The 18,120-nt window shown below is 40.2% G+C and overlaps 1 protein-coding gene across 1 annotated transcript in view; it reads right to left on the bottom strand.

Annotated features, from left to right (window-relative positions):
• frem2a (FRAS1 related extracellular matrix 2a) overlaps window positions 1-18,120 on the bottom strand; it is a 57,743-nt gene that overhangs the window by 23,757 nt on the left and 15,866 nt on the right. The window contains exons 3-4 of the mRNA XM_018692539.2: window positions 12,835-12,981; window positions 3,223-3,453 (exon numbers count right to left, since the gene is read on the bottom strand). Of these exons, the coding sequence (XP_018548055.1) occupies window positions 3,223-3,453; window positions 12,835-12,981 (378 nt within the window). The remainder of the gene's footprint in view (window positions 1-3,222; window positions 3,454-12,834; window positions 12,982-18,120) is intronic.

The following is an 18,120-nucleotide window of genomic DNA, read 5'->3' as shown; positions in this document are numbered from 1 at the left end:
CTATTTTCCACACAGACGCACGGGGACCAATAAAAATACAGAGTGGACTGAGCTTTGGCTCGTCCCAGATCTTCTTGTGAGCCCACCCCCCACACTCTCTTGTGTGAGAGAATGAATGAGTGAATGAGTAATGGGAACTATCAAGACACTTGTGGCTTGTTTGTGCAAAAAAAAAAACTTTAAAACTTGAAACTTTTGCATTAAAAGGCAAACGCTGCAACGTGAAAAATCTAGAAAAAAACAAACAAACAAAAGAAGAACAGATTTGAGTGTTTGATTCAACACCTAGCGTAAAAAGAGATCAAAACCTGACATGACTCTTAGGGGATGAAGTCATCAACATAAGACAATCTTGTGCACTGCAGGGGGTCAAACATTTCTCCTCTCTTATGGTAACTCTCTAAATCGTTCTCTCTGCTCTCAATCTTCTCTCCTCTCCACCATATCTCCTTTCTGTCTGTGCCCACAATTTGTCACTCCCCGGGGGGTACAGGGGCTCATAGCAGGGGATTAGGGTCCACTACTTACCTATTCTACACACACACACACACACTACACCCTGGTTTTCCCTCTCTCTCTCTCTCACTCCCTCACCACACTTAGACTGCACACCTCCTCTCCTCACAGTTCTTTCACATTTCACCTCACACTTCGTTCTTCTACTGCCCTTAAATCCACTCTAGATGTAGAAAAGCAAATTTTCAGGCAAGTGGGTCAAGTTCACGTCCTGGAGGAAAAAACTTTTTAAAAATTAATGAGGAGAAAAAACACACATGTTTTTACAGAGGGTGTTAAAATAGTTAAAATAGTGCACCTGATCCTGTTATTGTCGTTCCAAAAAAACAACACAACACATATCTCTTATTTCTACGCCTAGAGCTTCTCCATTATTGATAATTTCATGAATATTCTATGGATGTAAGAATATGTTGTTTCTACAGTTGGGTGTTGTTGTGATAGGTGCACAGTTTACTCATTACCAGTTTATGGTAATGGTGGTTATGCCCATCGGCTAAATACCTAAAATGTAACTGTAGGTGTAAAACAAATGAACCTCTAGAGGCCTAAAGTCGATACCGCTATGTACGTAAACAAAGCATAAAACCGTGTCACAGCAGCCTCACAAGGTGCAGTTCCTCGTTTTCTATGCCCTACATTAGTCAACAGATTTTACATCCTAACTGAGACAAAGCTCCCATCATTACAGAGGAACCGACTGCAGCTGCCCTCGTGGTGCCACACAGGAGTATTACAGCAGAGAGAGCAGTTCTTCATCATTTAGTGGGATGACCTTGATGTAAAACGCAGTGGAGTAACAGCTCTACTGATATATAGTGTCCTCGCTGTAGAGGAAGCAAGAAAGATATCACTGACAATGGCAAGATGCTACTGCTGCTTGCAGCAAACAGTCTAACAGCAGGCTACCACCTTCATCTTTAGTCAGCACTGTGCATGAATTATAAACACTATGAAAGAAAGCCATAAAGTTTTGGAGGAGGAAAGCCGGGCTGTCACACCCTGTAATTAAAAAAAGTTTGTTATTGCTGCAGCGCTGAGAGTGGGTGTACCATTGGCAAGCTCACTCCTCGTTATTAATCAAAGTTGCAACAGGCCAATACAGAAGAGTGGTGGAGAGTATGAATTCTTACAACTGAAAGAAAACGATATAGAAGAGCTCCAGGCATTTGTGCGCACAAACAAAAGACTCCATGCTGTTAGAACAAACTCTGCTTGTTATGGTCTCCTTAATTTTGGACCACTTTTGGTTAAATCTTAGCGATCCACTATCCTCCTATAAAGCTGATATTAGCCTGGCTGACTTGTCCTCTAGGGAGGCCTAACCAGAGGACCAGACAAAGCCAGTTTTCATCATTAGAGAAAGAAGCTGGAGAACAGCTAACGCCACAGGCATAGCTAAAGCTTCACTGGCCCATTAGAGTACAGAGTGGCACATCTCTGTCACATTAGACAATCCCCAGAGATGACAGGAAACAAACCAGCCCCTGCCCTCCACACACACCATAATTAACCCACAGGGGAGGGTAGATTGAAGAGGATGAATGTGAGGGGGCAGAGAGAGAGATATAGAGAGAGAGAGATCAAGATGTGGTGAAGAGAGAGAACAAGAAGATAAATGAGAGAGAGGGAGAGAGAGAGTGATGATGGCAGCTGTTGTGTGTCACCAAAATGGAAGCTTCAGTGTTTCCATCTTTGTTGCACATCTATTATTACTTAAAAGTTGTATTGAGGAGAGGAGTAATGCATACAGAAAACTTAATGTAAAAGCTTCAGAAGAGTAAATCTAGCCTTGATGGAGCACAGCAGCCAGGTTGTCGCACTACTCAATATTCCATTAACATTTCAATTTGCAGGCAAAGACACAAAGAAAAAGGACAGTGAAAATGGCAGGGAGAAAGACTTACATTTGTGTGTGTGTGTGTGTGTTAGTGTGAGACAATTTCTGCACACAACCATTAAAGCTTGACCAATGTTTGCACATAAACAGCAATGCAAGTACTTTAGAAGAGAGGTATCCATTGGTAATCTCTGACTAGGCTTGATGATAATAGTCAAAAACATAAACACATCAGTCTAATTATGCTGTTACTTGTATCATCAGGTTTTAAGAAGTACAAATTCTGCTGACAAAAAGATAAACATCACAACAAATCTCTTCTAGCTGTTGTCAAAAGTATATCTCCCCTCCTTGCCTGAGGGCAGATTTGACATGACACTATATCTACAGTAGGCAATGTTTATATTGCCAATTCTTTATTCTGTGTGCCGAGCTGACTGATGCCTCACACAACGAATGTGATATATGGTAAAGGGTTGTGTACTTTTCGTTGCTTTGTAGCAGGAATACCTGAGTGGCAGCTGGGATTCTGCTTGGTAGTGTGCATTATAAATGTCAGAATCTTCAGTGTGTCTGCACACACATCTGTCTGTTCAGGTGGGCAAAACAAACACCTCTGCTTTGGGTATATTTTATTAACTTGTGTTTTCAATCTTGCATATTGTCTGTCCATAGAGGCTGCGCTTGATTTTCATTTTTAATGATGGAACAGGGGGCAGAAAACTGAAAATATGTGTTTGTGGTGTAAAACAGAAGCAATAAATATAGACTACATCTCAGTTCTTTATAATCTCTTTGTTTTAGTCAAGCTGCCAATCAAGTTTAATAAATGAACCTGCACAGAAATCTGCATGAGCAGTACTGACCGTCATTAGGATCCAGGATCTCCACTGTCGCTGTGGCAGGGAACTCCATCACTGCCATCACCGGCTCTGACAGCAAAATCTGGAAGGTCTCTGCCTGTTCGTACTTCCCGTCAGTCAGGATTCGGACCCGCCATGTGGCTCTAGTCTGTCCCGGGTTGAACTGGACCTGTCGCTGGGACTTACCCTTGAAATCCTCCTCCTTCTTAGCGCTGCCATCCTGGGTGCCAATGCCTGAGAGATACAGACAGGTGAGGAAAAAATTAATAAATAAAAAAGACAAGAAGCAGTGGATACAAAGCAAAGAAAACGTCCACAATAAGGTGACAGGCAGGAGAGAGAAACAGATGAAAAACAGATTAGACATTCGCACCCTTTAATGTTGTTCAGAGGGTGGTGTGAAAATGAGCGGTGCGTCTATTTTTTTTCACTGATCATTTACAGAGCCTCAGAAATGTGTGAAATGAATTTGTGACTGAAGTGTTTAAATAAGTATATTCACCACTGAGATGGATTAACTACCATTGCTGTTTCCCAAGTGTTAGGTATCCATGTGAATGTGTGTGTCGCCTTCTTTTCTTTTCAAATGTCTGTTATTTCATTACAATGAGTCTTTCATGAGATTCCGCTTTACAGAGATCCATCTGACATTCACGTTCAATCGATACATCCTCTTCAAAGCCGGAGAGCTCACCGGTACCACTGGGTTCCAGATAAAACACACATCAAGGAAACCCCTGGTGGCATAAGACATACAATAATGTATAACATTTGGAAATATGCTGTTCATATCCCTTTGTCTACATTCATAGTGCCTTGTGAGAACAAAGTGAGCAGGTCCATGCCAGGTTGATGCATGTGTCTGTAAATAAAAAGGATGTGTTTTCTTTTTTTTCAGACACTCAAAAGCCAGCACAAACAGAGAATAAAGGAAGGTGACAATCACATGCAGATGAGACTGGATACATTAGATTGTGTACACACAGTAGGATCTGAGAGGTGAGTATTGTATGCAAATTTTGAGCTGAGAAAAAATGCCGGAAAACAAACTTTTACACAGTCGCTCTCACTGATGTTACTGTACCTGTGAGGACCTTAACAATAAACCCCAAAAATGGCTAGGAATATCATTATCAACACCTAAGATTTTATAAGTGGTTTTTGATGTTAAGCTTTGCATTTGTGGGTTTATTCTATTGCCAGTTTTATTTTGCTCAAGAGTATGTGGCCAAATAAGCTGCAGAGTGAATGGAGTAAATGGGTGGGGTTTGACCATGACAAATGCTTTATCAATTGTCCAGCAATTGCTTCTCTTGTGACTCACTATTTCAGACTGGTTTCTACAACCGCAGCACTTAGAGAAGGCCACAGAAACCAGTTTTTGCACCAATGGTCACCTCAGCCAACCACAATGCAATGCTGGACCGTCTCACATTTGACCTGAGCATCGAATCAAATAGAGAAAACCTGCTGGTTCTCTGCTTTTTCTCAACAAGAAAACTGAATGATGCTGCTGTTTCCTTCTGCAGCTGCACTAATACAACACACAATAATCTCTGAGGGCTGTTGAAAGTCTTTCTTTAAAATCTAAGACACGACTAATGGGGGTTCAGTCAGGACAACTCAAGGTTCACTTGATCAATTGCTGAGCTTTCCCATCAGCTTAACCTGGATCAAGTTTTCTGAGGTTAGAGTTATAGAAAGCTGGTTGGTACAAATACATGCATCAGAAGTGTGAATTAACAACATTTCACCATGAAATCGCTGCATACTTAATCAAAACTGATTTTAAGTAGAGTATCAATGTGTACTCAGGCAAATAAATGCTAAATAGACTTAAATTAGCACTTTTCTAATCTACTGACCACTCAAAGGGCTTTGCAGGGTATGCAGCCATTCACACACACATTCATAGGCACAGCACCTGGAGCAGTTAGGGGTTCTGATTACTTTACCTTCTGATTACTAGACGACATGACTAAGAACACATCCAAATTCTAATTCAAAGAATTCCTCCTCTTGAAAACAGTACATTTTGTGGAAATCTGCCAAAGGAGTTTGATATTTCTTTTGCAGAGATGACAATTTCTTTGTGGTTTAGGAGGCCCGTGACTATAAACAGCTAATTTCAGGGTAGTTTGTGCAGAGGTTGTTTTCTTTGGACCAGAGTTTGGTTGCACAGATAGTTTTAGTTTTTTTTAAGCAGCACAAAAAATAAAGCACCACCAAATGATTTCAGTCCTGGTTGATTGGGTACCTCTGTGGTTACTGGTGGTAATGGCATGCATCACATGATGCCTTGAGCAGTTACTCTGTCAGAAATGCACCATGTCTATCTGTTTGCACCACAGAACAAACTGTGAGCTGAGAAGATTCTTCAAATCAGCCTTGTTATAAGACTGAAGAAGAGAGTCAACAATGTTGTGTGGCATGTTAATACTGAAGTCATGATTGGCTGTCATCTTCATTATGAGGAATGTGTGCCTGTATTGGGTTAGGTCCTCTGCTTGGGAAATGATCCGCAGCAGGCATGGATCATTTCCTGTGGATCCCTTGTGCATGATTTGAATCCCATGCCAGAAAATCAGACTCCGCAACTAACAATGAAGACTACTTCTTTTTCATCATCTGCCTCTGCTGTCATTTACTTAGGAATGCTATTAAAACTATTTTACTGATCTAAGACCAATATTAAAAACATCGTAATAATGGGCAATAATCTCTTTCTGACACAACATCATTCCAGGTAACAAACCAGGGTCATTTGGTCTAACAGACATATTTAAGTAGAAATGAAAAAAAATACACGTACAGTGACCTACATGTATAAGAATATGTGCTCAAACTAAATTTACTTGTATTTTAAATTCATTTCCTTTCCTTACAAAAACTTTTTGCAGACAAATGTGTACAACCTGGTGGTTGGATATTGGCAAAGTATAAAGATGTGAAATTATTATAAATTAGTTACTTAAATAGAGTCTTTTAATATTTTTTCTAATTATTGTTGCTCTTAATAACAGAGAGAAAGGCAAATACATTGAATGTCTATTTCAGAAAAAATAGGGTTGAAAAGTGTCCTTGTAACAGCTGGTTCCTGTCTTATCTTTCTATCCTGACGATCAGTTGCTCCACATCAAATAATAAAACACATACACAAAATCCAGCCAACAGGGGAGAGGAAGTGTTGATCTTTAAAGGGTGGAGCCTCATTGTGCCACCTTTACTGGACTCCCTGGAGGGCAGAGACACGCCTTGCCTGGGGTTGCAGGGGGGTTCCTTCTCAGCAGGTAGAAATATACCCACCCAAGGGCTTTTGATCTCTATGGTGCTGTTCCTCAGTGCTGTGTCGCCGTAGCACACATGCACATACACAAACTCACAAAGAGTTGCTCCCAAACACACACAAATTCTGTTTATAGCTGCAAACTTTTCTTCCTTTTGTTCTGTACTATAGTTTATTTCACCATTGAAAGCAAATACTGCAGTAAGCTGAGTTTTGGCTGAATGTAAAATATACTATTCATCATAAAATTTATGATTGCAGGTACCTTCATGCTCATTATACCATAAAGGTCATTTCACATCGAGGCAGCTGAGGTGGAGATGTGTAGAAACGAGGTTCAGGGGGGCAACAGTTTCTATTCTCTGCCGCTGAAATAAAATTATCTCTCCATCCACCCTGCTTGGCAACAATAATGAGGCTGGAATATATAATCCCACAGGAGATCATATATCTTAACCTGGCAAAAGTACACCTTGTTAACAATCTTCCATTTATCTCTCAGAGCAAGGACAGACCAGAGAAGGATAGTGCAGGAGTGAAAAAAGAGCCTTCAAGGAGTGAGCTTTGACTTATGAGAGGAATAAAAAAGAAGAATGAGAATTCAATTCCATCTTGTTTCCCCATGGGGTTCCTCATATTACTCATACAGCAAAGAAGATAGGAAGAAGAGAAGAAGGGAATGAGGGAAAGGAAAGGAGAGGAAAGGAAAGGAAAGGAAAGGAGGAGGACTTGAAAGTCTGAGTAGGAAGACAAAGAGGGAAAGGAATCAGCAGAGGTTCACCGCATCTGGTAACAACCAAATACAGGATGCACACAAGGAAGTGAGACTCTAAAGACGGAGCAAGAACAAACTGCGAATGAGTGCTATTCCAGAGTGAGACAGAGAGGAAAACAGAAGAAGGCAGATAAAAGATGAATGACAAATGCAGAGTGGGTGGAGGAAGAATATAAGACATAGCTTATGGCACAGACCCAGGGCTACAAGGCTGTAAGCGAGCAGGAAGGAGAGAGGTGGTTGTCTTTGATGAGAAAAAAAGCAGGTTAGGTTGCAAAAGGACCAAGCGCTCTCCACAGTGAGATGAGGTGAGAAGAGATTCAGATGAAAGGAAGAGAAAGTGAGACGGGTTAAGTGGGTTGACAAGTCAGTGGGTCACAGGAAAGAAGAGAAAGTGACAGAACTCAATTAGAAGAACACAGCAGGTGAGGTGGAGATGCACACATGAAGAATTAAGCTGTGGGTTGATATCGTTGTCATGTTTGATTTTTTTTTTTCGTGAGTGGCAAGGAAGGAAGATATAAGCTTGAAAACAGTGGTAGAAGAATCCAATCTTGATCCCCATGCTCCTGTCCAGTCCCGTTCCGCCTGAGCTCTGCTTTGTGGGGGCATCTTTGAACCTTGATCTTATCTCTGTGCTGCTCCTTCACTGATCCTCTCAACATATACGTCCTGTTGTGATGGAGCATGTGTAACAGCTCTCCTTCACTGTTGCCTGGCACCACACCAGCTTTCATCAGCAAAGCTTCTGACAACATCGCTGGGTGTCCTTCTCCCTGCTTCTCCATCCTCGACACACTCCATGTCTAATCTATCTATACACACTTACACTATCTACCTTTGCGAGGAATTGCTATGTGGCTGTTTATTTTTTTCCTTTTCATTTCATTTTATATTTAAAGGATCTTCTTCTGTAATACATTTTCTCTTCATTTACTGGTCTGGTTTTGTTGTGATCTTTAATCTTTGTTACTAATCTCCCATTTTCCTCACACCACACACAGAGAAACAATCTGAGGTTTAAGCTCTGACTTTGAGCTTTAAGATTTGAGAGTGTGCAATAGTTTAAATCTTAAACAATTAATCAATTAGTCAATCAATTCAAAATTAATCATCAGAAATTGTGCTAATCTAATAGTCATTTTTATGCAAAAACAGTTGTTTTGCAAATGTTAGAATTCAATTCCTTTCTCTGCTTTATATTATTTTAAACTCAAAGCATTTGGATTTTTAAAATGTTGTTACAATCAGCTGACTTATGTCACCTTGGGTTCTAGGACACTGTGATGGCATTTTTCTTTCCTTTCTGAAGTTGTATTGACCAAACATCAGCCAATTTTTGGGACAATGCAGCAGATTCCTTAAGATCCAAACAAGGCCAAATGGTGGAATGTTTTTAACTGTCCAAACCAGACTGAAAACAGAAAACCCCCAAAACAGACATTAAATGAAAATGGCTGCAGGACTTTAGCAAGCAAGAAACCAAGTGTCTATATGATTCACTGATATACTGCTGATCTGTGCAAGACTTCAGACAGTCAGACGGTGACTTTGTCGGTGTTTGTTCAACTATTTTCTGTCCTGTAAAACTGGTGCTAATATGAGCAAAGAGGGTTGCAGTTCCCACACTGTGTAGTTAAAAACACAAACCCTTTAATATAAGCTGACAGTTGACATTTTAACCTCATAGTTGTGTAAACTCATGTTTATCCGTTTCGTCATTGATTTTTGAGACTTTTTTTGAGAGCTCTGAAGTTGCCCTTGTATCTTGTTCCTGTTGTTTTTTTCTGTCACCTGTAAATCAGAATTACAAAGGCAATGACACAAGTGAGTCACATTATAATTTGAGTACCATCAGCAGTAGGTGTCAGCTTTAATAACTTACTGACAATCACCAATGTCAAGGTAAAATGAGGCAACTCATGAAGAGGCCAGTTGAACACATCCATCAAAGATGCTGCAAAATTGTCCACATGGAGAAAACTCTCAAAGAACATTAAGGCTCGAGCCAAACACATGAAAGACATGAAAGCTAAATTAGCAAAGAGGAACACAAGTAGAGCCTCTGCAACACTGACTCTTAATGAGATATTTTCTTGACAACAACACAAACTACAGCCTTAAAACTGAGTTGAACTGACAGCAAACGTCAATCAAAGGTGCCATTACCGTGGCAGAATTGTATTGGATTGCATTACATTCAATGTTGTTCCCGCTATTTTGTCCATTTTGAGTGTGTCGACACTCTATTATTGGTTCATTGGCTCCATTCTTCTGTTCACCAGCCCAGCAAATTGAAATCTATGAAAGTTATTAGACTTTGATCAGTTTCTGTTTTTCATTCTGGGTTGCCCTAAACTGGACCATATTTCATCATCTGTGCCTGAACAGATCAACACCGAGCATATAGACACAAAAATGCATAGAAATATGTGCATGCAAGCATACATACAAATTTTATTTGGGTTATGAGACAAAATAGTGTTGTCAGAGTGATTAGTGATTTAGAGTGAGATAGGCCTTTTTTCTTGAGGTAAATATTTCTTCCCTTTAATCTTCCCCCAGATGAACTTATGCATAAAAACTCAACATGTTGTTCCTATGTCAGCCTAGATGAAGAGCACTTTCACACTGATGCTTTTTAGCACCTTGTTGACATACCATGTTAGATGTTCACTCAAAAGCAGGCTTGAATGTGAATGTGAACGTGACTGTGAATGTGAATGTGTGTGGATGCGTGTGTGTGTGTGTGTGGCCGGAGATAACCAGGTGCTAACACACCAACTGTGCAAAGAGATGAGAGTCAGAACGCAAGCTTTCATGTGTGCCCAAGAGATACACTCAAAACCTTCCCAAGAGGAATCACGCACACACGCCAGCACGCACGCAGGTAGACAAGTCTTAAAGCTCAAATAAACTGCTACACTGTGATGCTAACACCTGACCAAGCGATTAACAGGGATCAAAATGATGATGAGAGGTGGGAGAGAGCAAAAGCTGCTTACAGCCGCTGGGTCTCCCAGAGCAAACGAGCTGAAGCATGATAAAGTTAGGGCTAAGAGGAGCATTCAGGGACAACATCATCACTGTGCTTTTAACCTTCGTACCTGCACAAATACTCAGACATAAGCAGAAAAACATGCTGCGCTGTTGTTTCCAATGTCAAATCACCTCCATCTGCTGGTCAAAAAGCTTATTAAAAACTCTGGCATTGATGTGAGTGTAGCTGGCTGAATTTATATTTCAGAAGCACAAAGCCAGCAGTGTGTTCTCTGTATTTTGTGCACTGATGAGTGTTGAAACCAGGATGAAGCTCATTTTATTTTTAAGTTTGCTGAAGATTCACATATTGTCAGATTTGAGACAGCAAAATGTTCCTGGTATCACCGTTGACTGCTGTGACAGTTTACAGCCTAATATGGCTGAAAGGGGACCTAATGCGAGTGAACTACCTTAGATTGTCAGTTTTAGGAGAAAAACGGGTCTGATTTGGAACAGCAGCTATTTTCTTCTCAGTAATAGGAAGATTTACCCAAGAGCAAGCCAGTGATGAGCATGTTTCACAAAGCCAATAGTACACTAAGTCACATTACACAAAATTGTTAGAGTGTAGCTTTGTATTCTGTCTGATCTTAATGTCATCTCAGTCTCTTCCCTGCGTTTTCTTTTATGCAGCAGATTAGGGGGCTGACAGATCAAACCCACCTACATAAAATAACTTGACAAAGAGCAACTGACATATTGGCTCACACTGCTGCCTGTCTATAGCCTAAAGTTGCTTTACACCCTGCAAGCACTATACTTCTACTCTAGTCTAGTTCTACAAGTCTTGTGAAACATAAATTGAGAATATGCATGGCAAAAAAACTGTAGTTGGCTCCAAAAGTTCTGCTTTGTACTTAAGTTGTCAGTTTGTGCAAAGAAAACCAGGTAGAAACTGCAATGAAAGGCTGAATTCCCCAGATTGAACAACCAGTCAGACACTGAAGCCATTTCAATGTGCTCAGTTGGTCAAATGTGCACTTAAAAGTGCCAACAGTGCTGGACACACTGTGAAAACTAGAGGGTAGTTGGCCATACACCACAGAATGCCTGACTGCCAGCCTGGTGTATTAGAGCCCTAGGAACTAAGTCAAACAGATAAACAGATTAACATTCACTCATATCTAGTTTTTCTTCACTTAGAGACAGGGAGATAATGGGGTACAATTCTGTTAATTGTGGAGCTATTATGTGATGTTCATTGATTTGAACTAACATCAGTAATGTCACCATAATTCATGCTCTCAGTTTTTTCTTTGTGGATTTTGTCATATCAGTGCAGTGCAATTTTATTGCCTTTTGACATGTACTTGTTTTGATGCCTATTTCCTGACCTCACTGTGTGCTGAAAAATCACCTGTCTACATGGGACAAATGAAGTTGCTTCACAAGCAATCATGTAGCAAAAAATAATTTTTCTTGACATGGGTTTCCTGCATGTGCTGGTAAATGAAGAGTTACATCTCTGCACAGGGCACCACACTGTCCATCTCATCTAGTCTCCTTCATAACAAAAAAACTGTAAAATGACTCAAGGCCAAACAAAATTACTTTGGCTTAGAGGATAAATCTGGTTATACTGTGTGTTGAAAAGAAATGTTGCAATTGCTTTTTGGCTTCAACTTTGAGAGACAGGAGAGCAGCACTCCTGGTTATTGTGATGTACACAAAGCTCTGCAGTGGAGAAAACAGTGTACACTATCAACCATCACACAAACAATATGAAATGAGGTTCAGGTTTTGTGTTATTTCTTGAATTCCACAGCACTTTGACAGTATTTTTCTTTCATGTTTGTAACACACATAAAGTGAAAAGACTCAGAGCTAAGAAAAACTCAAAATCAGCAGTAATGTAAGGTGATGAAAGTTAAAAGAGGCAACAGCCATGCTAACAGCTTTATGAGGCTGTGCTCAGGCACAGTGGTGCTTGGAGCTAAATGCAAATGTCAGTATGCTAACATGCTCACAAAGAAATAATAATATGATGTTTAGCAGATATATTACTTACCACTTTTACCAATTTTGTTTCGCTAGTTAGCAAGCTATCATCTACAAATAAGCTAAATTAGCATAAAACACAAAGAATAGCTGAGGCTGATGAGATGCCATTAGTTTAACAAGTTTTTTTGTAAAAAGCAAAAAACAGGACAAATAAATTTTTTGAACTATTGATGGCATGATAAAATGTATTAATCTTGAGACAGGCCTAACTTCATGCTAAACCATCCAGCAAGCCTATTTGATGAGACATCTCACTCAAAATCAGTTGTGCTAGAAGAAAAGTCAGGGGTTCACAAAATATTTTGGATTCATCATCTGGGGACAATGAATGTCTGTACAATCCATCTGTCAGTCATTGTGATATTTCAGTCTAGACTGAGGTGGTGGACCTATAATTGACCAACCAACAGATTCATACTGTCAGCCCTAGAACCACCCTGCTAGCATGGCTAAAAACACAAGGCATATCCTCTTGGATCAGAGAGGAAGATAGACAGACAAACAGACTCACCAATGAAAGACGTCTCTCCCAGGTAGCCTCGCCGTCTGAGCACCACCTCCAGAAACTTGTCCTCCTCGTCCACCACATAGTACTCTCTCTCCAGAGAGATCCAAGCCCAGTCCAGACGGAACTGCTGTCCCTTTAGCTTGTTACCACCTGGACAAAATAAAAACACAAAGGCATGCCGTTACTCCTGACAAGAAACAAAGTCTCTAATCAGTGGTTTAGTATTCATCTACCTGAACTGACTGAATTTGTTGCTTCTTAAATAACTCAAGTGTGAAAGTGTGAACCTGTTGTTTATTATCTAAGATCTCTGTGGAAACACTGCACGTGCTTTGATGGGTCTGTGCCTATTTATTTCTGTAATTTAACAACCAAATACTGCATTCGGTTTTCTGTAAAAACTGGAATGGAAACTATGACAGGAGAATCTGCAACCCAAGGGGGCAATTACTGCAAAACTGTAATGAAGAAAAAGTGTTTTAATTATTTTTAATATGCAGTGTAAATATGCAGAACACATCTGCAGCAGAATATTTACAGATTCGTTAAAATAAACACACAATCCTAAACCTTTATATATGTAACAGTCAGTCTTTTCATGAGTCCTATAATTACATTCACATTCTCCTTTATTGAACTGTATTTTTTTTTCCTTCTCGCTTCTGCAAAAATAGCACACCATTCTGAGGATTTAAGTATGCCAGCCAATCAGTGACATAAAGGAAGGGTTTGCAGAGTAAATGCCTGTGTTAGTGTCGGCTAATTGTACTCAATAGCTGCCACTTCAACAAGCGGACAGAAAGGATGCTACTTGCAGGGATGCTTTGTGTGGCTAATTTACCTACCTACTGCTGGGGGAAAAGGATGAAGTTCGGCAATAATGAATGGAAGTAACAAGAAAACACTGTAAAACTTGAATAAAAGATGTGGAGAAGGGATCGTTCTCTTTCTTTCTGCTTTTGTGTAGTGATGAACAATGCTTAACTATGCACGGCATTCTCGCGAGTGCTAAACTAAATGTCTGAGAGAGTATGTTTTACAGATAGAGAGAGATGCAGAGGTGGAGGACTGTATCTGTAAATGTTATGTGTAGGCTGTCAGAAAAGAAATCTCATCATGTTCTATTGAGGACAATTTCAAAGCTATTTGTTCTTTCGAGTCATTTATGCCTCTTAAAGGCTGAAGCAATGAGGTTGTTAAAAGCACACACGCATAGCACTTTACCTCCATTATCACAGAGGTCATAAATGGCAGCAGGGCAGTATCGTTGTTCAAACTTCTGTGTGCAGAAAAAGGGGCTGCCACTGTGGCTAATCCTGCATTCTGACACTGTGATAACATAAAATATGTTCGATAAAGAAATTGATAATAGCATCATAAAGGTCATAGATCATTCTCTCCAACTGCACATCTAAGCCCATATACAGGTCCAGCCCTCTGGTAGAATATATTCCTGTCATGGTACACTAACACGGTGCTAAAACGCAAGAGAAGTGAAAAGTTCATCACTTTCCAGCTTGGCACACATAACTACAACATGCCGAGGTGAGGAGACAGGTAATACAATCAGAGCTCATGTATCCTGTAAAAAGCCTGTAGGCCAAGTTCAGGCTTCATTTATCGAGTGCAAATATAAAATTGCACACCCACGCAAACACGCACAACTCTCCTTCTCCAACTTGGCTGCACCCTTGACTTTCATCCCAGCTCCCTGATAGTAAATGCAGCATTAGCTTCTTGAAATCTTAGTGTGTGTGTGTGTGCATCTGTGTTTGTGTGTGCATGTTTGTGACTGTGTACCAGTTCCTCGGTGTGACCTCCCAGAGGAGGTGAGGAGCTGTGCACAGACAACAGGGATCTGAATCCATGGGCTTCAGACTGTCTCATTCCTCCAGCCTTTTGGAAGGATAAAAGACCTCTCACATGTGCTGACCATACAAAAAAGCAGCTTTGAAATCATCCTCAATAGAGCCAAATTCACTTTACACCCTCTTTCAAAGGCTTTTCTAACAAAAACTCACCACAAGGGTTTTTTTTTAACCAATTACGGATTATAGTTTCAGTGCAGCAAATTTTAAGGGCACTCTTAGAAATCCGCAGAGAAAAACTCTGAGGCTACAATCGTGATGCTTTGAGGCTTGTGATCTAGAATCTACTTTACAGAATAATCAGACAGCTGTCCAGAACTTTATGACCACAAATGGTTAAAATCAAAAGACATCAAACCTTAATGCATTGAGGTTGTAGGTCTGTGTGATGCTCTAAAAATTTATTCCAGGTGCTAGCTTTCACCATTCCCACCATTTTGTTAGTGAAAGGTCTTGTTTGACATAGCCTAGACTCTGGTCCTGACTTGGATAATGTAGTTAAGTCTATGGAGTCTCAGCTTTATGTTCAAATGTTAGAACATGGTAACTGAGCAAGATGGGCTTTGGAAAAACAGATTAAAATATCTTTAATATTAGATTTCTTGTGGCACATACTGTACATAAAGAAATCATATGTCTTCACCAGATTTTACATCACATTTCTGCTCACATTTTAATGTCATTTAAAACACAATACCACGCCAACAGACTAATAGTTTGGTTATTAAATGAACATTTGTCATAAAGTACTGAAGCAAATGGTTACATGTGATGAGAAACTGTGAATAGAGCTTTTTATAACATGACCCCCCTTCCTGAGAGACTCTTGCTTTTGGTTTTAGTTGGGACTTTGAACTTCTCTCATGTTTCCAGTGTCTTTTGTTATCATCCTCCTAGTGTGTGTTTGGTGTTTTCTGTTCTTATTTTGGTATTCTGTTCCTGTGTGTTTTACTTCCTGTTTTATTTTGGTAATTATTTCCTGGCATTTGTGCTGTTACTTCCTGCTCATGTGTCTGTCTCAACTGTGTCCCTGTGTGTATAAAGTCTTGTCTGTGCCTTCCTTACTTGCCAGAGTATTATGTTACCACCACTGTGTTATCTCCCTCATCCTCCTGTGTACTCCTGTGTCCAAGGTGTTTTCCCTGCGTTTTTCTATGGACTTAAATTTGTTGGATTTCCTGCTGCTTCTTTGAACAGTGAGTTCTTGGTTCATCTTTTGTACTTTTTGGTTTCAATAAATTACTGGACTGCAAGCTTCAGAGTCTGTCTATGCTCTCCTGTATTTTAGCTTGTCTGAACATAGGAATTGTCTCTTTTACTTTAAATTAAAATGTCTATGTTTATACAGACTATCAGTACAAGCTCTCATCACACAGTGACCCCCAACCTCTCTTTTCTCTCTAACCTTCTCTCTCTAGAGATTTGATCCTCAGCCTCTAAAAGAAACCTTCCATGAAGGTACAAGAATTCAAAAGCAAATCATCAAAACAAGTGTAACTGACCTTCAGCAAGGCCTGAGTGTCTGCTCTTTCTGAATATGCTGTGAAGCACCAGCCTAGATTCTCACACTTTGGGCTTAGGGAGAGTTTCGAGCCTTTCAAGTCATAAAACATGGGGCTATGCAAAGTCAAGACACAATAGTTTTAAAGTCAAAGTGGGGTTGAAAGTAATTTTGAATTTTTTTTTAAATAACAGAATCTGAAGTTTTGATCTGATTCAGACTCAGTTTTAAGATTTAAGTCCACGGAGCTGCCATGCATGTTCTATCGTTGTCAGCTTGAGAGGAGGTTGAAAAGTCAAGAGTTTAGAGAAAAAGAAACATTAAGTAAGGATCAGACAGCAAAAAAAAATCTGAACATCAGTAATACTGGGTGCTAAAAGTGCCAGTTTTTCATATAAAATGATACTTGTTCTGTACAATAGCCAAGCAAGTACCAATTCATGCTTTTCTCACCAGAAGGTCAAAACCACTGCAATTACACCAACCAACCAAATCACCTTTACAACCACTTCACTGGGATTTGTAGCTCTACTATGATTGTAGTCGACTATACACCACTAAGTGATGGGTGACAGTGTTTTACACATCTTGGTATAACCTCCGAGCCACAAAATTAAATTCCGTCCTGGAACCATAAAGAAATCGCCTGAAATCCTCACACAACAAATACATAAAACAGTCTGTGCAAATCTGGATAGAGCACTTATCCTGCACCCCGACAGAGGCTGTGATCTTAAAATTGCTACGTTAAATCTTCAGATCAGATTCCCTGAAGATGCTTTTCAAACTTTTCCAACACAGACTCATGTTTGTCATACGCATAACTCATATTTATGTGTAGCACACACACATAAAAGGTGGAACTATCATTCATAGGTTCGGGGGATGTGTTAAACATGAGTTTGTGTGTGTGTGTGTGTGTGTGTGTGGGGGTGGGGTGGGACATCCTTTCGGAGTACACCTCTCCTGCGCTCTTTGTGCTGTTTGTGCTGTTGATAACAGAGACTGTTGCAGCGTATACAGTAAGAGCCAACGCTGCATGTTAAAATGACATTTAGATTAGAGACATCACCATGAGATTAATTCACACAGATTTTTTGAAATTTGAAATTATAATTAAGCTTTTAGCTTCACTCTTTAAAAACTCAGGGCTGTCTTATCTTGAGTTTCAGCTGCGTGTGTGTGTGCATACATGTCTGAGACTTCACACCCAAAATCAAAGGAAATTTTTCACAGTGAGACGATGTCGTCTGCTGTTCAGTACATCTATTCTGCTGCTGGCCCTCCCTCACTGTCACGTCTCCATCTACCTTGCATACTCCTTTGTATCTGAGTCCCCAGCTCCCAGTGCAATTGGCAACCAAACAGCCATACACAACTAACAAACCCAACAATCTTTTCACAGCATGGAAAACCTTGAAGAAACATTGGACTGGGATGTAAATGCTAAATCTGCTATTTATCTGCTATTGGCAAAGTGTTCCTTTTTACAAAGTACATAGAACGTGAAGTGCCATGACACCCTCCCTGCTAAAATAGACCACCGGTAATATTTCAGTAGTAATAGGAGCCCACGCGCCATCTGACAGGAGTGGCACTCCACATAAATTTTGATGGTTGACAGAATAAGAAAAATCTCACTCCCACTCAGGATGTTTCAGTACCTTTTAGTTTTTCCTGACAGATGTGCAGCAGTCACTATACTAACGTTGGCAGGATTGGCATTTGTGCAACTAGTGGCAAAGAGGATCACAGAGACTGTGATGGGTACTGCACTCAGCGGTTTCTTTCTTCTGCAAGGTGTATGTGTGTGGCCATGCATATATCAGACTGAAAGCAGGTCATTTTATCAGCACCAAAATCAGGCGTCTGTGTATGTCTCCGTATGTGTGTATCCCACCACATTCACACTTTGCCCAA

Source organism: Lates calcarifer, linkage group LG20, assembly GCF_001640805.2.
Source record: "Lates calcarifer isolate ASB-BC8 linkage group LG20, TLL_Latcal_v3, whole genome shotgun sequence".
Classification (NCBI taxonomy): Eukaryota; Metazoa; Chordata; class Actinopteri; family Centropomidae; genus Lates; species Lates calcarifer.
The sequence above is the reverse complement of the archived record's forward strand: the minus strand, read 5'-3'. Positions and strand labels throughout refer to the sequence as shown.